The sequence below is a fragment of the Marmota flaviventris genome, chromosome 1 (assembly GCF_047511675.1).
Source record: "Marmota flaviventris isolate mMarFla1 chromosome 1, mMarFla1.hap1, whole genome shotgun sequence".
NCBI classification, from domain to species: domain Eukaryota; kingdom Metazoa; phylum Chordata; class Mammalia; order Rodentia; family Sciuridae; genus Marmota; species Marmota flaviventris.
This window is the reverse complement of record NC_092498.1, coordinates 135,474,177-135,495,364: the sequence shown is the minus strand read 5'-3', so window position 1 is coordinate 135,495,364 and position 21,188 is coordinate 135,474,177. Positions and strand designations below refer to the sequence as shown.

Sequence of the window (21,188 nt, the reverse complement as noted above, 5' to 3'; positions counted from 1 at the left end):
CGTCACTCGCGGCGCCGGAAGTTGGGGTGCGCTGGCTCCAGAGCGCACGCTCGACCGCTAGTTCTCTGCGCAGAGGGACGGGGTCGCAATGGGGTCTGACGGTGAGGGCCGCGCAGGGAGGGACCCGACCCCGGGGCTGGGCGGAGTGGGCCTGGCCCGGACCTGCCAAGCAGAGTGCGTCTTTGGGCCGGATGGAATCCCTTTGGGTTTTAGTGGAGGAGCCCGTGCGTCCCTCCATTCATTCAGGAGCTACTTTTGGATCGCTTGTGCGCCAGGCAGTATTTTCTGCGCTGGGCAATACGGTAGAGAACGTGGCGGACGGGGATGCTTGAGGAGGTCACTGTGAGCAAGAGGGGTATTCGGCAAGTAAATAAAATCCCAAAGGGTAACAAGAGTTGTGAGACAATGTAAGAGGAAATATAAAAGGACGTTGTGGGGACTATGATCAAGGAGGAGCTACTTCATTGGGAGTCCAGAAAAAAGCGACATAGTGGAACTCGAATGACTGTGAAACTCTGCGGGAAGTATATTTCAAATGCAAAGGCCCTGTGGTTGGTCGAATTACCAGTTTACACTGAGAAGAGGGAAACAGGGAGTTTGGTAGAGGAAGGTGGAGAGACTTTCATCTATACATTAAACTACCAATTATAGGGCCTTAATGTCTTGAAGAAATAGAAGTGAAATGAATGAGCTTGAGAATGAGCTGGATTTTGGTCATGCAAATCATGAAGGGTCTTGTGGGCTTTATTTTACGAAGCCGTTTCAGGGTTTTAAGCAAAGACTTTTGATTTCCAATTTTAAAAGATCACTTGGCTGCTGTGTGGAAGGTGAACTGTGAGGGGCAACACTAGACTTTGGGAGGTCCACTGAGAGGTGAGGACAATGGATCATACTCCCTTTATCCGTTTTCACTGGCCTCACAACCCTGTGAAGGACACAGGCCTGGCATTTCTGGTTTGCAAGTAAGGTAGAGAAACAGAAGGAAATTTACAGGACATTGCAGTGTGTAGAGCCATACTTCTGACAGACCACATTTTTTTTTCCTCTTTCTCAAAATTTTAGGCAGTAGCAAGGACTGAAAAGCCTGAGGATTTTATGTTGGGGCCTGAGGGCGAATTAAGACAAAGGCTTACAGGCTGTGGAGTATGGAGGGGCCTGCAGCAGGCACAGTTAGCTTCAGGGCTTGGTGCTTCATTATGTGATTTACAGGGATTATCTCAACCTGGGATAGCAAAAGAAAAAATCATTATTCCTTAAGGTGTCTAGTCCAGCAGGCAGTATTGGGAAGAGAAATCAGAAACACAGTTGGTGTCAAATGTCACTAGAAGAGAGTTAGTTAGTGGTGTTGGTGGTAGGCAGAGGTAAGACAGTGGGCCATGAAGTGTCAGTCTTTTTTTTTAAAAATAATGTTTTTTTAAAGAATATTTATTTTTTAGTTGTAGTTGGACACAATACCTTTATTTTATTTATTTTTTTTAATGTGGTGCTGAGGATCGAACCCAGTGCCTTACACGTGCCAGGCGAGCGCTCTACCGCTGAGCCCCAGCCCCTGAAGTGTCAGTCTTTTTTTTTTTTTTTAATATTTATTTTTTAGTTTTCGGCGGACACAACATCTTTGTATGTGGTGCTGAGGATCAAACCCGGGCCGCACACACGCCAGGCGAGCGCGCTACCGCTTGAGCCACATCCCCAGCCCTGAAGTGTTAGTCTTTAGAGTCAACAAATTGGTTTTTCCACTTGCTAAGAGTCCGTGTGACTTAGAACAAGTTACATTCATTTGCAAAATAGGGATACTATATACCATATTTATCAAAACTAAGATAATATGCATTACAAAATGTGCAGTATCACTTAGGGAAAAAAAATGCTGCCAATCTTAATTGTAGGGTACTATCTAGGTTTTTAAAAGGAGGGGGTACATATTATAACTGATGAAAGACAGCAGTACTATGTCCCTTGCTGGGTTGCAGTCAGGATGGAATGGGGTTGTGGGATCATAGATGCCAGTGCCTAGTGTGGAGCAGGCTGGAACCTCCCAGCCCCCAAGATGGGAGGGCCATCACCTCTGGAAGAAAGAGGTTACACTGGTTTGGGACTTTTTTTGGAGGGGGGGTACCAGGAATTGAATTCAGGGGCACTTGACCACTGAGCCACATCCCCCGTCCTGTTTTTTGTATTTTATTTAGAGACAGAGTCTCACTGAGTTGTGTAGTGCCTTGCTTTTTGCTGAGGCTGACTTTGAACTGTGATCTTCCTGTCTCAGCCTCCGAGCTGCTGGGATTACAGGCATGTGCCACTGCGCCTGGCTGGTTTGAGACTTTGAAAAGAAACTAGGATTTTGGATATGCAGAAACAAAAATGGGAGAGGATTATCCTGATATAGGAGAGGGAATCACAGGAAGGAGGGTGCAGAGGTAGGAAGGGCATCACTGCTCTGCATATCACAGGAGCACCCTGGGCTTCTCATTCCAGTGCACTCAGGTGTTCACCTGTCTGCCACCTCAGTTAAAAGTCTAGCTCTGTGGACATGGACCCAAGACCCCAACAGCCAGTACTGGTGCTTACTGTAAATATTGAGTGAGTACTACGTTACGGTAGCCTGTTTAGTTGTGTCTTGTCTTTCACAATTGGAAAGCGGCATGATTCCTTTTCATAGTAAATTGATCTTCCCCTTTTGGTTTTTACTTTTTAAAAATTGGTTCCATGTTCAGTTGGCTTGTTGTGAGGTGACTGGATGATCGCTGAGCCAAGTTGACTCTGGGCTTCCCCTTCACCTCTGTGCCTGTGGTTCTCTCACTGGTGATTGTACTACTGGTTATTCAAGATTTTCTGTCCCTAACCAGGCATTTAAAGTGTGAATAACTTTGGGTTCATTGAGTAGATAGTTACTGATCACTTGTTGTGTGCTAGGAGCTGAGGATAAGTTGTGAACAGACAGAAATTCCTGCCTTTGCTGAAAGCCAGATGGTGTTCTACAATGAAGATGGCAGCATTTTTTTTTTTTTTCTTAGCGGTACCTTAAATAAGGGCACATTTTGCCAGGCATGCTGGGGCATGATGTAATCCCAGCAATTTGGGAAGCTAAGGAAGAAGGATGGCAAGTTCAAGGCCAGCCTCAGCAATTTAAGTGAAGTCCTAAGCAACTTAGATCCTGTCTCAAAAAGTTAAAAGGACTGGGGATGTAGCTCAGGGGTAAAGTGCCCTGGGTTTGATCCCCAGCCCAAAAGGGGTGTGTGTGTGTGCATATTTCATAATCCATATTGCCTTAGGTTTGATGAAATATGGCTCATGGTATTCTAGAGCATGCAGCAGAGTAGGGAGCAGGCAAGGGCCGTCTGAGCTTAAACCTTTAAAACAAGTGGCTTTCTGTTAATCTTATGATTATAAGAGGATAAAATGGAGCTGGGGTTGTAGCTCAGTGGCAGAGCACTTGACTAGCATGTGTGAGGCACTGGGTTCAATCCTCAGTACCACATAAATAAATAAAATAAAGGTATGCTGTCCATCTATAACTACAAAAAAAATTTCTTAAAAACAAGAAACATTTAGAGCCATGTAGTGGATTTATTGTACACATTGGGAATGTCAGCTTTGATTCATTTTTATGCAGCAAATGTTTTTAAATTTCATTTCTTGTTAATGTTTTCAGAAGATGAATTGAATCTTCTGGTTATCATAGTTGATGCCAACCCAATTTGGTGGGGGAAGCAAGCATTAAAGGAATCTCAGGTAAGATGGCTGGAAGAGGTCTTTGGATGTTTCTGTTTTAACTTGTATATGTTTATATCACTTTAAAAAAACCTGGCTTGGGGCTGGGGTTGTGGCTCAAGAGGTAGAAGGCTTGCCTAGTATGTGTGAGGCCCTGGGTTTGATCCTCAGAACCACATGAAAATAAATAAATAAAATAAAGGTATTGTGTCCAACTGCAACTTAAAAAAAAACTGGCTTTATTGAGGTATAATTTACATAAATTATAACATACACTTCTGTGACTTTTTAGTAAGTTAGTGAAGTTGTGTAACGAGCACCACAATCCCATTTTAGAACATTTGTTTTGTCACCTGAAGTTCTCTCAGGCCTGTTTACAGTCAATTTTTGCCTCCATCCCAAGCTGCAATGCAGGTGGTTTGTGTTTTGAGATCTCTTTATAAATTCTAGATACAAGTTTTTTGTCAGATTTGCCTTCTGTGTCTATATTGCCTTTTCTGAACATTTAATAAATTGACTTATATAGTAAGTAGTCTTTTAAAAAATTATCATAGTCTGGGCTGGAGAGAAAGCACAGTTGGCAGAGTGCTTGCCTCTCATGCACAAGGTCCTGGGTTCAATGTCTAGCACCACCAAAAAAAAAAAAAAGTTATCATAGGCTGATGGGAAACTTTAAACATGGTGGAGAGTGATCCCATGGCCCATTCCTGATTCCCCCAGTGGTGACATATTACACAACTGTGGCACAGTATCAAAACCAGGGCACTCTCAGACCTTACTTAGAAGGCTGGTTCTTGTGCACTCGTTATGGGTGTTGGTGTGTTTGTGTATTGTTGTGCAGTTTTATCCTATGAATGGGTTTATATATCTTTAAAGTCATTCTGTAATCTGAGTTATTGGAGAGTGAGCCTGTTGTCCCCATGTCTCCTGTTTGTTCCACAGTTCACTTTATCCAGATGCATGGACGCCGTGATGGTGCTGGGAAACTCCCATTTATTCATGAATCGTTCCAACAAGCTTGCTGTGATAGCAAGTCACATTCAAGAAAGGTATGCATGACTCTTAGGACCACTTTGTGTTCACTGCTTGACATTTTTGAGGTTTTTGTGCCAGTTGGGATGTGCTGTTTCTAGTCTACATTATAAAATAAAATTTTCTGGTTGTGGTGAACAGTAGTACATGTGCATTTCAGTATGTAAGAACACTGATAAAAAGTTGACTTGCACAGTGACACATTTCATTTACACAAATCAACTATATTGTCTAAGAAGAATAACGAACAACCAGGCTGGCAACTCCCAGCTCCTTCCTTATCGCTCCTCCCCAAAGGGCAGATTCCACTGCATGTGTGGTCATGCTCCTTTCAGCCAGGGCAGCTCTGCCTGCCTCTCCTGGTGTGACCATGAGCAGCAGCGACCTTGGCTCTGGCCGGGTGCTGTGACACATACTTGTAATCCCGGAAAATCCAGAAACTGAGGCAGAAGAATCGCATATTTGAGACCAACCTCAGCAACGTAGTGAGGCCCTAAGCCAGTTATTGAGACCCCGTCTCAAAATTAAAAAAAGACCCGGGATATGGCTCAGTGGTTAAGTACCCTTGGGTTTAATCCCTGTACAAAAACAGAAAAAACGGGTTGTTAGACTCACTACCAGATGGTGCATGTGAGTGTAGATATGTGTAGATTTTTCTATGTATTTTTCATGAGTGCTGCTGACCATGTTTACTTGGCACATTATGTACTGACTGTATGATCAGGTCCCCGTTATAAGCTCCAGCTCTTCTCTATCTTAACTGTCACATCACGATGGAAGTGACTCTTATTTACCAACATATTTTGTAGAGGTCCTTGGATACTTTTCTAATTACCTTAATTGTTAAGAGTTATACTTCCTTTGGTGGAACAAGAGTCCAGGGCACCAAGTACAGACTTCGGTTCCCATCCTTGCTGTGTATTTTTCTCAGGATTGGATAAGAAATATGATGTTGTTTTTGTTAAGATACTAGTAAATGGTATAACTGGCAGCATTTTTAGTTTTCAAAAATGAAATCATATGTATCCTCTGCATGATTATTCTAAGAGTTATAAGCACCGGAGAATCTTTTTCAGGAACCCAAATCTTTATTACTAAATCTTTATTACTGGGGTAGATAGTGTAGAGCTCAAATAATAACTTAGCAGTGAGTTAGAATTTGATGTGACATCTTCTAATTGTCATCTGGGTCTGTGGCCCAGTACCCTCATGTCATTTTTCTGTTGTGGTGCTGGGGCCTATCCCACGGCCTCAGCATGCTGGGTAAGTGCTCTGCTACTGAGTACGCGCTCAGCCTTTATCTCCTCACATTTTTCCAGAAGCAGTGGAACCATTAAAGTATTCCGTGGTGACAAGTGAAATATTTACCAATGTGCCTGTTTTATGTATTTTTAAAAAAATGAAATTACTACAGTAAATAGAATCTTGTGAGTCCAGAATTGATATGATTTTGTCTTTTCTGAATTTCATTCTAATCATGAGTAAAAGGAGGGCAGTGAGTCTTGCCATAACTAGAGTTCTTTTCACCGCTATTTCAGTCGGTTTCTGTATCCTGGGAAGAATGGCCGACTTGGAGACTTCTTTGGAGACTCTAGCAACTTTCCTTCTGAATTGAATCCTTCGGGCAGTAAAGATGGAAAATATGAGCTCTTAACAGCAGCAAATGAAGTTATCGTTGAAGAAATTAAGGATCTGATCACCAAAAGTAACAGCTTTTTATTTTCATGGCTATTATTTTGGTAATGGACTTGATTTGGGAGGTTCTTCAGGCCTTCACAGCAAAGATTTGAGGCTCCTGTGCAGTCTGCTTGCACACTCTCCCTCTTTCTTTTCTTTCTGGGAATCTCTCACCCAGTCTGCACAGTATTTGGCTTTATAGCCTCGACACCACTGACCAGCTGCTGCTGCTTCTCGCAACTCTGAGCAGCCTGTTTCAGGGGATGTTCTGTTGATCTGGTTTTCCTCTTTTATGGACCATTCTTTCCTAGTCTCTGTTTCTAGCTTTTCCTTCATCTTGTTCCCGCACATATCTGCTTGTGTGTGTGCATGTGTTTTGCACGTGGTTTTATTCCTTTCCTTTTTTTCTCTGACCGTTCTCATCCACCTTTGCCTTTTATTGTCATTTATACACAAATGTGTGCCAGTCTTTGTCTCAAGCCTAGACTTTCTTTCAAACTTCTTGGTCTCCATTTCAGTGCCCCCCCCGATCTCCTTCACATTGCCCAGATTCCATTATCCTTGCCCTCAAGGACACCACCGTTGCCGCCTCCTGTTGGTCCCCCAATTCACCTGTGTCTCCAGATGCAAAGTTTCATTGTTGACCCCTCCCTTCTCCTCACACCCATCTCAGCAGCCTCACAGGCCTTTACAGGTTGCCTGTTGTCTGCAGTTGTGACTTTGTCAGACCTTAGTGTGTGTCAGAGCCACATGGACAGAAAAGGGGGCTTCAGACACAGAAGTTTCTGCCCAGGGCTGGAAGGACAAGGGGTGACCACCGATGGCTCTGGGATCTCAGGTGACGGAAGCTGTGTGGAGATTGGATTGTGGCGATGGCTGCACAGCTGTAAACTTTCTAGGAATAATTGAGTAGGACTGAGTTTTGTGGTCTATAAAACATACCTCAATAAAGATATTAAGAATCATTTAGAGGAGCTGGGCTCAGTGGTGCACGCATGTAATCCCGATGGCTTGGGATGCTGAGCCAGGAAGTTCATGGGATCAAAGATAGCCTCAGTAATTTAGGGAGGCCCTAAGCAACTTGGTGAGACCCTATCTTAAAATAAAAAATAAAAAGGGCTGGAGATGTGGCTAAGTGGTTAAATGCCCCTGAGTTCAATACCCAGTAGTCTCCCCGCAAAAAAAAAAAAAAAAAAAAAAATCAGTTGAAGGCTTATTAAAGCAGAGTACAGGGGGAGAACCCAAGAATTTGAATTTCTGAGTTCCCAGGCAGTGTTCCTATAGCGGGTTCCAGAATCTTGCTTTGAGAATCACTGGCCTCCAGGATAGGGTCAACTTTTTTGTTTAATCTTTACCACCTTTCCTGGGTCCTGGGCCTGGAGGCATAGCTAGAGAGAAGAGTGCTTGCCTAGCATGCTTGAGGCTCTGGGTTTGATCTCCAGCATCTCCTGGACCAGCTACAGTCCCCTTTACACAGTGTAATTCTGGACTCCTCACCCTCTTGAGTTGCAGGATTTGGATTTTGATTTCTTAAAAGAGTGACCTTTTCTGGCCATACGTGGTGGCACACACCTGTAATCCCAGGGATTTGGGAGGCTAAGGCTAGAGGATCAAAGTTTTAAGGCCAGCCACAGCACCTTAGTGAGACTCTGTCTCAAAATAAAAAATAGAAGGGTTTGGAGATATAAATCACTCTTGGGTTCATTCCTATTACCACAAAACAAACAGAAAACTCTCTGTTTTTACCCATAGCATCAAACAAATAGTAGACTGCTTCTGTTTCTCATAAGGAGAGGAAAGGGGTTCTCTGCTCTCTACTGACTAGCCTCAGTGGATAGTGGAAGAAGTGGGAAAAGGTGGCAGGGAGCCTCAGCCCAGTCCCTGTCCAGGCTGTCTATAGTTATACATGACATTTTAAAATTTTAATTTTATTTATGATACTGAAGCTGGAACCCAGGACCTCATGTATGCTAGGCAAGTGCTCACCACTGATCCACATCCCTATCCCCATATGTGACATTTCGTGCAATGTAGATGGTTATTTATTTATTTGCTTTTTGGTACCAGGGATTGAACCCAAGAACACTTAACCACTGAGCCACATCCCAAGCCCTTTTAAATTTTATTTAATTTAGAGACAGGTCTCACCAAGTTGCTGAGTCTGGCTTTGAACTCATGATCCTCCTGTCTCAGTCTCATGAGCAGCTGGGATTACAGGTATGTGCCATTGTGCTGGCTTAGATGGTTAATCTTGAACCTTTCAAGATAACAACAGGATCAAAAATTCACCTTTTTTTTTTTTTTCTCCTTCAGTGCTGGGGATCAAACCCAGGGCATATTTGCTAGACAAGTACTCTTCCATTGAGCCACACCCCAGCCTTTATAATTAAATTTTTTAAAAAGATGTTTATTTATTTTTTTAGTTGTAGTTGCACACGATAACTTTGTTTATATGTGGTACTGAGGGTCGAACCCAGGGCCCCGCACAGCTAGGCGAGCGCTCAATCACTAGAGCCCCAGCCACAGCCCCATAATTAAACATTTTTTGAAAGCTTTTCATTACAGTAAAATCTAGATGAAATTTACTATTTACTGATTTTTAGAATTTTTAATTTAAAATTTACATAGCAAAAAATGTACCATTTTAACAGTTTTTAAGTGTATAGCTCATTATGTTAAGTGTCCCGCGGCTGAGCAGTCTTCACACCGCCCATCTCTAGAACTTTCTTACCATCCCAGACTGGAGCCCCACCCTTATTTCAGCCTGAACCAAGCACCTGGATATTTTAAGTTGAGAAAAGGTTTCAAAGTTGTTTTTTTTTAAGTATAACTGGGAACAAGTTGCTATTTTTAAACCCAACCTGAAAATATCATCATTTTCTTTTACTCACGAACATTTCAGTTTGAAAATGGCTTTAGTTGAAGAAAGTACTTAAATATTACCTCTTTAATGCTTTTTATTATTTGTAGGTGACATCAAGGGTCAACATACGGAAACTCTGCTGGCGGGATCCTTGGCCAAAGCCCTCTGCTGTATCCTGGTGTTTGACTTGCTTGGAAACAGTCTTCTGTGATGAGTGTGTTTAACCTCCCGGCATTTCTTAGACCTTGGGTGTCTCTAAAGCCTGAGGGTTCTGAAGTGGTCAGTATGATAATTTAAGGTATATAGTTTATCTTGGCTTTGAGATCACCTATAAAACTTTAAAATGAGGGAAGAATGAACTCCAGTTCCTCCCGAATGTCCTTATGCCTGCAACAAACGCTTCTTCAGATGCTTTCTTGTTTCTAATTTTGATAAGGTGGCATTTTAAAAAATTTTCGGTCTTGAGTTGGAAACAGTGTTTAACTTTAGAAGCTGTTTACTGACCTGTCAGCTTAGTGAGCTGCCCCTTCCCACAGGCTAGTGCACTTAGCGGAAGGCACAGCACTGTCTGTATTATGCAATTGTATTGTTATTATTTTGCAGTACTAGGGATTGAACTCAGAACCTCATTTATGCTAGGAAAGTGCCGTGCCCCTGAGCTGTGCCCCAGTCCTTTTGCTTTTATTTTTTAGGACAGTACCAGATGATTCCTGTGTTCTAGACTTTGACCCAGGTTGCCTGATCATCTTTGTATGGTTTTAAAATCTATCTCATTTGATTGGTTTATTGATTTGTATGTTGTTGCAGTATTCAGATCTAGGATGCATTGGATAATAATAGAACAGTCAGGCTGGGCTGTGACTCTGGCAGAACGCTTGTGTCCAACTAAAACCCCCAATTTTTTTTTATTAAATTAGGACAATCAGATGTAATTTTTTTTTTTTTTTTTTTTTTTTTTTTGGTAGCAGGGATTGAACCAGGGGCACCTAAACACTGAGTCCACATTCCCAGCCTTTTTAAAATATTTTATTTTGAGACAGGATGTTACTAAGTTGCTGAGGCTGGCTTTGAACTTGCAAAACTCCTGCCTCAGCCTTTTGAGCCACTGGGATTATAGGTGTGTGCCACCGCCGGCAGATGTTAGTAGTTTTAATCATTTGAAACAAAGAACATACAGAGCCCAGTTGATTACAAAGGTAGTAATCAAAAAGCCTGATCACTCTTGTGTGTCTTATCACCATTTCTTTTTTTTCATCTAGCTGGTCGCTGAGTTTATTTAACTAAAATTTAAGGTTATTTTTTTGTTTATTATAAGTATTTATGAAATAAAATTTTTGTTTTCCTTAATATTAAGAAAATAAGACATTCACAGAATAAACAAAGAAGTTAAAGGTAAGAGCACTTTTTTATGGAACTGTAATACTGTTTATTTTACCACTGTCTATAAGTTTTCCAACTTAGTTGGAAAACCGTATGTTTCATATGCTTAATAAGTTGTATTGTTATTCATTTAACAGCAGTCATAACCATACATGTTTGATAAGCTACATTGTTATTCAATTAAATTGTAATGTTTTTATCTCTTTATAGATAATCAGGAGATGAAATCAAGGATATTGGTAAGATTTAAAAAGTTAATAATATGGGGCTTGAGATGTGGCTCAAGCGCTCCACTGGCATGCGTGCGGCTCTGGTTCGATCCTCAGCACCACATACAAACAAAGATGTTGTGTCCGCCAAAAAACTAAAAAATAAATATTAAAAAAAAAAAGTTAATAATATGTTTATATATGACTACCTAAATTGGAAAATAGTAGGAATAAGACCCATTTAAAATAAAAGAAAAAAGCAGAATTAATTTAAACAGGCATTATGTAAATTGACAATAAAAAAAACACTAAAATTCTGAAATAAAAAAATTAAATGGAGTATAACTAAGAACGTTTTTAAAAAAATTAAATAAATGGAGAGCCATATTTAATTGTTAGATGTGAGGTTTTCTAAAATCACACTGAATATTCAATGCAATCTGTTAGAAAATCAATGAATTTTTTTTTTTTTTCCTAGCAGGCTGGGGAGATTTTTTTAAAAATTCAGCTATGTAATAAGTGAAGAATAAGTGAAAGGAAATAGGTTCTTTCTAAAAGGGAATAATAAATAGGATGTGGAAGGCTGGGGTTGTGTCTCAGTGGTAGAGCACTTGCCTGGCATGGGTGAGACTCTGGGTTGCATCGTCAGCACCACATATAAATAAACAAATAAAGGTCCACTGACAACTAAAAAATAAATAAATATTAAAAAATAAATAAATAAATAGGGCGTGCCCTGTAAGTCATTAAAAGTACATTGTGAGGCCACAGTGACAGTGTGGCATTGGCACAGTAGCAGCAAATAATTTGGGAAAGCCTGGAGTCCAGAAATGAATCACATTCCTACCAAAGGATGGCTTGGGACAAAGGACACTTAAACTAGAAAAAATTGATTATTCAATAAAAAGTGCTGGGCCTGCCCATTGGATGTTTGGGGCAAAACAAAGAAGATTCCTGTCTCACTACTGATACCTAAATCTGTCCTACCAAAAATCAGACCTTGTAGTATTAAATTTTGAGTCACAAAAATGCTAAGAGAAAATATCCTTTGATAATCTTGAGAGGCAAGTACTTTATTAAGCATGGAACTTAGGGAGGGTTTACTCCTCATAAAAAGAAATAAGTAAATAAAACCCTCAAAACAAAGACAAACAAAAAAGTATTTTTCAGTATATTTACATTATAGAGAATTGATGTTGTATTTCTAAAACAACAAAAAAAAAGAACTCTTATTAAAAGCTAATCTTTAAAAGTCAAACTTTTAAACTTTCACTCTAGAAAAACAGGTAGAAAAAAAAATGAGGGCTGGGGTTGTGGCTCAGTGGTAGAGTGCTTGCCTGGCTCGTGTGAGGCCCTGGGTTTGATCCTCAGCACCACATAAAAATAAATAAATAAAATAAAGTTATTGTGTCCAACTACAACTAAAAAATAAATATTTAAAAAAAAAAAAAAGAGCCTGCAAAAGAAGAATGCAAGTGGCCAGTTCTAGCATTTGAAAATGTTCAGCCTGAGCTGGGTGCAGGGTACATGCCTGTGGTAATCCCAGTGACTCCGAGGCTGAGGTAAGAGGATCACAAATTCAGGACCAACCTCAGCAAATTAGCGAGGGCCTAAGGACTTACTGAGACTCTGTCCCAAAAAAAAAAAGAGGTAGGGATGTGATTCAGTAGCTAAGTGACCTTGGGTTCAATTCCCAGTACAAAAAAGGAAAAAGAAAATGTTCAGCTTGACTGGTAAGCAGAATCATTGCAGGTAATGGAATTTTCATTGTTGCTTAGCACAAATGAGAAAAACCATGGCAGTTCCTGGGGTTGCTGGCAGTGTTACGGATTGGTTGTGTTCTCTCTCTCTCTCTCTCTCTCTCTCTGTAATACTGGGGATTGAACCGGGGGCTTATCCACTGAGTTCATCCTTAGCCTCAAATTTACGAGCCTCATGCCCCAGCCTCCTGAGTAGCTAGGATTACAGATGTGTGCAGCTGTTTTTTTGCTAGATTGGTTGTTTTCATGCTCTTCTGATGAAAGGATACATTGATAAGATTTTTGGTTTATGATCTATATCAAGATTAAGTGTGTGCCTGGATATGGTGCACACCTGTAATCCTAGCACTTGGGAGGCTGAGGCAGGAGGATCGAAAGTTCAAGGCCAGCCATGAGCCAACAATGAAGGGAGACCCTGTTTCAAAAAGCAAAAGGCTGCTGGGGCTGGGGCTGGGGCTGGAGCTCAGCGGTAGCACGCGTATCTGTCATGTGTGAGGCACTGGGTTCTATTCTCAGCACTGTGTGTAAATAAATAAACGTCTATTACAACTAAAAAAAAGTATATTAAAAGGAAAAGGCTGGGCATGATGACATACACCTGTAATCCCAGTGATTCAGGAGGCTGAGTGAAGAGAATCGCAAGTTCAAAGCCAGCCTCAGCAACTTAATGAGGCCCCAAGCAACTTAGTGAGACCCAGTCTCTAAATAAAAAAAAAGTCTGGAAATGTGGCTCAATCTGGGTTCAATCCCTGGTACCAAAATCAAAACAAAAAGGCTGGGATGTAGCCCAGTGGTAGAGTGTCCACCTGGCATGTGTGAGACGCTGGGTTCAGTCCCCAGTACTGAAGGGGAAAAAAATCAGTGCATACACTAGCAGTCTTCTGGAGGCAATCAGGGAGCAAAGGGTACGTGAGGGTGTCATTTGAACATCATAAGAGAGAATTGGAAACTGCTTAAATGTCCTCTGCAGATAATTGGTTAAATACTAGAAATCTGAGAAGTCAGCAAGAAGTACCGTATATACTCATGCTCTGCATGGTGGTGTTTTGTCAGTGTGGACTGCATATACGAGGTATAGACCCTGTCGCCATATGGTAGATGGGTACCATCTAGATATGTGAAAAGTTCACTCTACAATGTTCAAACAGCAGAATTACCCAGTGACTCATTCCTAGGAACTTATCCCCGTCATTAAGTGACACACAGCTGTTTTATTTCATTGATGTAAGAAGATCTCTTCCCTCCATGTATCATGGCATGACAATCAGGTGTAGGAGACCAGTGGAGCCCCTCTGTGCACTGTGTTGGTCTGCAGGGGTGCTCTCTGGGAGCATGCTCAAACTGTCACAAGGGTCGTCTCGGGGAAGGGTTAGGGGCAAGTTCTGCTGCCATCTTTTACTTTAGTATTTAAAAATGGAAATAGGAAAACAAATCGGGAAAACAGTATTGGTTGTGACTTTTAAGTGGGAGTCCAGGGACACTCTGAGAGATATTAACGGGGCCTTGGTTTTTAGGTTATTAAGGCTGCAGAAGACAGCGCACTGCAGTACATGAACTTCATGAATGTCATCTTCGCAGCACAGAAACAGGTGAGTTGAGAGCCTTCCTCTTCGAGGACATTTGTTTCACATTGAAGGACTCTGTCATTTGAATGACCTTCTTGGGGTGTTCTGTGTGAAGAGTCTTATTAATGGATCAGGAATCCAGGATCTTTGCTGGAAACCAGTCACGTCTGTTTTATGTCCTAGAACCCCTGAGAATGAGTTGGGTCCCCAGAATACTGTGCCCTCCTGTGGTTTTTCATGCAGTGTCATCGTTTTCAGGGAACCTTTAGTCCATCCTTGGCCCCCAGCCAACAATCCCTAGTTTGACAGTTTCTTTCCTTTCCTTTTTTTTTTTTTGTTTTTACTTTTTATTTTGCGGTCATAGAGATTCAGCACAGGTACTCTACCACTAAGCTACGTCCCTAGCCCTTTTTAAACATTTTTAAATTTTGAGACAGGGTTTTGCTATGTTGCCCAGGCTGGCCTGGGACTTCCGATCCTCCTGCCTCAGCCTCCCAAGTAGCTGTCTTACAGTCCTGAGTGCTGTGCCGACTGGGATTTGGCAGTTTTCTGCATAAACCTTGCCTATGTTTTTCTCTCTTTAGTGAGGCATTTAAAGATTCAATATTTTGAGTTTAAAAACAGTAAAGATGTTCAGATGAATATAACTAATATATTTTTCTTTGACAGGTTTAAAAAAGATAGGCCAGGGCTGGGGTTGTGGCTCAGCAGTAGAGCGCTTGCCTAGCACATGCGGGGCACTGGGTTTGATCCTCAGCATTACATAAAAATAAAATAAAGGTATTGTGTCCAACTACAACTAAAGCAATATATATATATATATATATATATATATATATTTTTTTTTTTTTTTTTTTTTTTTTTTTTTTAAAGATAGGCCAGGGGCTGGGGTTGTGGCTCAGCGGTAGAGCACTCGCCTAGCACGTGTGAGGCCCTGGGTTCAATCCTCAGCACCACATATAAATAAATAAAACAAAGATATTGTGTCTGTCTACAACTAAAAAATAAACATTTAAAAAAAATAAAAAATAAAAAAATAAAGATAGGCCAGTTGCAGTGGTACATACCTATAATCCCAGCAACTTGGGAGGCTGAGGATCACAAGTTCAAGACCAGCCTGAGCAACTTATCGAGATCCTGTTTCAACATAAAAAAATTAAAAAGAGGCTGGAGATGTAGCTCAGTGGTAAAGTGCCCCTGGGTTTGATCCCCAGTACCAAAAAAAAGAAAAAGTGATACGTATAAGACAGTCATTATTGGTATTGTTTCTGTAATATTTTCAAAATGTCCCTTTCAGAATATTCTGATCGATGCCTGCGTTTTAGACTCCGATTCAGGACTTCTCCAACAGGTATGTTTTAAAACAATTCTTGATGTTGATAGTTACAAAGAGTAACTTTGAGTAGTGTTAAAATGATAATACTGTGGCTATGTTAAATTAAATGCTACTAAAAGAATGACTTTCAAACTTATTTTGTACTGGGGATTGAACCCAGGGATGCTTAACCACTGAGCCACATCATTAGCCCTTTTCATTTTTTGTTTTGGGACAGGTTCTCGCTAAGTTACTGTTGAGGCTGGCTTGGAACTTGCTGTCCTCCTATCTCAGCCTCCCAAGCCTCTGGAATTACAGGCGTGTTTTTATTTTTACTTGATACATAGTATATGTGCATATTTATGGAGTTCATACAATGTAACATTTTTATATAGGTATATAATGTAATGATCAGATGAGGGTACTTGGCATACCTTCATTTGTTATTTAAGCCACTTAATCTTGCACACATGATTTTATTTCAATATTTAAATACCAGAAAGATTGATTGCATTTTTTAGTTGCACATTTCAGTCTACATGGTGTGGGCTCCAAGATCTTGCTTCTGCCATGACTGAAAACGAGCTATGGCCCCATCTGTTGCCTTTGTGTCCCTGCTCCAGGCCTAGCTGCTCCTCTGGGCTCCAGGCTTACATATTCATTCGTGTTCATAGAATATCCTCTTGGACATCCGGATGTCACTTAAACTTAGGTCCCCATGGGAGAGCTTTTTTTACACAGCCTTTTCTTGCCCCAGTGGCAGCCCATCTCAGCAAGAGGCAATGTCACTGAGCGGTCAAGCCCCAGCCAGCTCTTGCTTGTCTCCTCTGCCTCTCCTTTTATATCTCCTGGCAAATCCTTTAGATTCTTTTTAAATACATCCCGAGTCTCTCCCTTCAGTAGGTGACTACAATAGCTTTGAGGCTTACCCTCTCCTGCCAAAGTTGGTTCTCACCATGGCAGTAAGAGTGGAGCTTTCACTGGGCACGGTGGCCCACACCTGTAATCCCAGCAGCTCAGGAGGCCGAGGCAGGAGGATCACAAGTTCAAAGCCAGCCTCAGCAACTTAGCAAGGCACTAAGCAACTCAGTGAGACCCTGTCTCTAATTAAATACAAAACAGGGCTGGGGATGTGGTCCAGTGGTCGAGTGCCCCTGCGTTCAGCTCCTGTACCCAGTACCCAGGAAAAAAAAGAATGGAGCTTTCAAAATGTAAATAAGATGATGTAACTTGCTTCCTAACAACCCTCCCCTGGTGTCAAATCACACAGGATTCTACCTCGGTCCTCTTCCAGGGTCCAGGTCCTGCCTGCTGAGAGCCTGCAGACCTGAGCCCCACCCCCCAGCCTCCTGGCTGTTGCCCGAAAACCCAGCAGCGCCAGACTCACTGCACCACACGGTCCCTGTTCCTCGGTGCTCGAGTGGCCTGCTCTCTGCCTGTACTCGATCCCTGCCTCTGTCACCTCCCAGGAAGCCTTCTGTAACTACCCTATTTCATTTTTCTTCATAGAAACGATCATAAAGCTGTAAAGTTATTCTTGTATTTACTAACTCAATTCGTTCTCTTTTGGGGGGCTGGGTACTGGGGTTTGATTCAGGGGCACTCTACCCCTGAGCTACAGCCCCAACTGATCCCCCTTTTAAAATTTTTATTTTGAGACAAAATCTCAATAAGTTGCTGAGGCTGGCCTTGAGCTTGTGATCTTCCTGCCTCATCCTCCTGAGTTGCTGGGGTTACAGGCATGCCATCCTGCCTGGTCTCATTTACTCCTAATCTTTTTTTTAAAATTATATATATATATTTTTTTTTTTTTGGTAGGTGGACACAGTACCTTTATTTTATTTTTATGTGGTGCAGAGGATTGAACCCAGTGCCTCATGCATGCTAGGCAAGCGCTCCACTGCTTAGTCCTAGCCCCAGCCCTATTCCTGATCTTTTGAAAGCACTAAGGCACCAGTTCCTGAGGATGACACTGTTTGTCTTGTTTACTGCCATAGTCCCTGAGCCAGGGACGTGGCATGTGGTAGTGCTTGAAAACAGTTGTTAGATGAGTCAATGAACTTCATGCACCAGCTGGACCTTTTGTAGGCCTGGAGAGTCACTGGTGGGAATTCCGTCCCCCTGGAAAGGCCCAGAGGTGCTAGATTGGCATAGCCCTTTGTGTGTCTTGCAGGCTTGTGACATCACAGGAGGACTGTACCTGAAAGTGCCTCAGATGCCGTCCCTCGTGCAGTATCTACTGGTAAGGAGATTGCAGCAGCGCCTGCCACGTGGGTCACCTAGATGGTTGGGAGCAGGGACAGTGACTAAAGGGGAGGAGTAAGCAGGTGGCTTCGGGTTTCCGAGCTTGGAAGGCTGGTGTCTGGTGGTCCTTAGACCCTGTAACGTCTGTGCAGTGTCTCATGTGGCCATTTATAAAACAGTGCCTGTGGCTGGAGCTGTTCATTGTGGGCTGAGTGAATAAAAATGCATTTCTCAGTAGACTTTTAAGGAAAGGCTTGTCTTAGCATCCTCTTTAATGTTGGCTGGCTGGTACCTGTTATGTATTCTGACTCCTGGTTATTTTTTCCAAGTATTCTAAGTAAAGGTTTCTTTTATCTTTCTTTCTTTCTTTCTTTTTTAAACAGTGGGTTTTTCTTCCTGATCAAGATCAGAGATCTCAGTTAATCCTCCCACCCCCAGTTCATGTTGACTACAGGGCTGCCTGCTTCTGTCATCGGAATCTCATTGAAATCGGCTATGTCTGCTCAGTGTGTTTGTCAAGTAAGTTCATGGGCCTCGTTTCTTTCTTTCTTTCTTTCTTTTTTTATATGTTGGAAGGGTAGAAAAGATCCCAACTATGTAGTTTTTAAACCATTCTGTTTTTATTTTTTTTATTTACAGTATTCTGCAATTTCAGCCCTATCTGTACCACGTGTGAGTAAGTATCTTTGAGGTTGTGTGTGTGGCTCAAGTTTAGAGCTTTGAGAGCATTTAAAGTCTTCTCTCTCTGTCATTTCAGGACAGCCTTTAAGATTTCTCTTCCTCCTGTACTGAAGGCCAAGAAAAAGAAATTGAAAGTGTCCACATGATAAGAAAACATTTTCTACCAGGTGCGGTGGGTGGCATGCCCCTGTAATCCCAGGGACTGTGGTGGCCAAGGCAGGAGGATTGCAAATTTGAGGACAGCCTGGTCAACTTAATGAGATCCTGACTCAAAATGAAAAATAATCAAAGGGCTAGGAAGGTATTTCAGTGGTAGAGTCCCTGTGTTCAATCCCCAGTACAGGCAGAAAAATTTGCAACTTTTAAGGCTATTAGTAGAAATTGTGTGGCAGAATTTTTGCCGTGATGCTCTGAGATAAATACAGATATGAATAGGGTAGGTATTTATATAGTGAGTTTTTTACAAGAAATATTCCCTACATGTCATCCTCAGCTTGTGCTTCTGGGACTGGCGTGTGAGTGGTCATCCTGTGTAGTACAGCCTCAGGTCTTCTGTGTTTTGTCTAGAAAGGGGGAAGAAAGCAGAGATCTCTGACTTTCTTTTTATGGGATGTTCACTTATCAAAGTCAGGCTTTTAAACTTACAGATTCTCACTTTGAAATGCATGCCATGTGAAATTTAACACAGCTTTGGAAAAAGTAGCTATTTATGGAGTCATCAATTAAGATAAAGCATCTTTCATAGTTGCCTCCCATGGTGGTCAAATGTAAACAAATCCTTATTGTCAATTGAGATTTGGCTTCAGATATTATCACATTTATTCTTTTTTTTAATATTTATATTTTTTAGTATAGATGGATACCTTTATTTAATAAAATTAATTTTATGTGGTGCTGAGGATCGAACCCAGGGCCTTTCACGTGCTAGGCGAGCACTCTACTGCTAAGTCCCAGCCCCAGCCCTATGTTTATTCTTTCATCTGTTATCAGTACGTTTGGACAGAGTTATCCAATAATAAGTTTGTCACTGAGTAACTACAGAATCTGATTTCAGGTGAACGAGGAAAGCAGGTGTACTAGATGTGGAAAATTTTTCTTCATGAGCCGACATGTGAAGAACTTACTTGTGGAAGCAGATGTCTATGATCTGAGGGGGATTTGTCAGGGAAAATGGATTCTGTTACTTGTCTGCAGATAAAAATCCGTCATTGTTAATGAGAAGAAAGGTTAATATTGTAGAGCTGTTCTCTAGAGGCTGTGAACTAAATAATGAAAACTTCCATAAGTTCAAAACAAACATGATTTGTAATTTTAGCAATGACTTTATTTTTCTATGTAATGGTTTTCCTTGAAATATTGCTTTAACTATTTCTATTCAGTGATTTTCCTTGAAATCATTCAGGGTCCCTTCGTGTCCAGCACAGCGTAGGCAAGTGTAAGGAATGGCGATAGGATTCGTTTTTTCAAAGCATATCAACAAAAACCCACTTGTGTACAAAACTTTGTATATAAATAAGATTTAAATTTTCTCTTTGACTATCTCAGAAATTGAGTCTTATTTAAATAATTTGCTTAGATAATTTCAGATTGTGTTCTGGATTTGTATTCATTAACAAATACACAATGATTTAGAGGATCGCTTTGCAAGTATTTATTAATCCTTGCATTTGAGAAGTGGTTTGTTTTTTAAAAACATTACTATTTCAGGGCAAGGGCTGTAGCTCAGTGGTAGAACACTTGCCTAGCATGTATGAAACACTGTGTTCCATCCTTAGCACCACTTAAAAATAATAAACAAAGGCATTCTATCCCCCTACAATTACAAAAAAATAAATTAATAATAATAATAAAAATAAATAAAGACATGCTGTCCATCTGCAACCTCAAAAAAAATTATTATGGGACTCACTATTTTAAGTATAGGAGGTAAAGCATTTAGAGCTAAAAGATGAATAGTTTCAGCTGGGCACAGTAGTGCACACCTATAATCCAGCAGCTTGGGAGGCTATCATAGAAGAATCACGAGTTCAAAGCCAGCTTCAGCAACTTAGTGGCCCTAACCAACTCAGTGAGACCCTGTCGCTAAATAAAATACAAAATAAGGCTGGGGATGCGGCTCAGTGGTCCAGTACCCCTGAGTTCAATCCCTGGTACTAAGGGGGAAAAAATTATAAAAGACAAAGTTTCAAACAAACTAGCAAGGTTTTCTCACTATTTTTTTGTTTTTGAACTGTTTTATATACTTGCTTAGTTCTGGTTTTTGTGTGTTCATGATACATTTTGTGTAAATTTGTACAAAATAACTTAAATGTTCATACTTGGTTGAATTATTTCCTCTTAATCATATTTATCTCATGTTCCTTCAACATTTCCTCAAACATGTACTTTATAAATGGATTTCATTAAATGTCAGACAAATGTTTATTCAACTGAAAAAATATAATTTCAAATCTTGCCAAAATTATACATGAATATATTGTTACAAGTACCATACAATAAAAAGTTGGTGTGAAGGGTTTAATGTACAACTCCTAAGAAAGTATTAGAAGAGAGATTTGATGTTTGTATTTTACATTGGGAGCAAGGTCAGCAAAATTTCACTTGCTTGATATTTTCTTTGGCTTAAGAAGGCTGGTTGGAAGTCTCATGTATGTTTTGATAACAGAAAAGTGGGTCAGTTTATGGTACTATAATATTTAAATGCCATGCAGTTACTGTTTTGCAGAGTAAACGGTAGAATGAATGTGACTCTTC

General features: G+C 41.0%; 1 protein-coding gene across 1 annotated transcript; it reads left to right on the top strand.

Annotated features, from left to right (window-relative positions):
* The first annotated feature begins 13 nt into the window (after positions 1 to 13).
* Gtf2h3 (general transcription factor IIH subunit 3) lies at positions 14 to 21,182 on the top strand. The gene is made up of 14 exons (XM_027921406.2): positions 14 to 101; positions 3,650 to 3,729; positions 4,651 to 4,757; positions 6,279 to 6,445; positions 9,388 to 9,450; positions 10,643 to 10,672; positions 10,871 to 10,899; positions 14,144 to 14,218; positions 15,492 to 15,545; positions 17,683 to 17,751; positions 18,137 to 18,272; positions 18,393 to 18,429; positions 18,511 to 18,601; positions 19,489 to 21,182. Exons 1-13 carry the CDS (start codon positions 89 to 91, stop codon positions 18,578 to 18,580), a joined length of 930 nt encoding a protein of 309 aa, XP_027777207.1. The 5' UTR covers positions 14 to 88; the 3' UTR covers positions 18,581 to 18,601; positions 19,489 to 21,182.
* Positions 21,183 to 21,188: the final 6 nt, after the last annotated feature.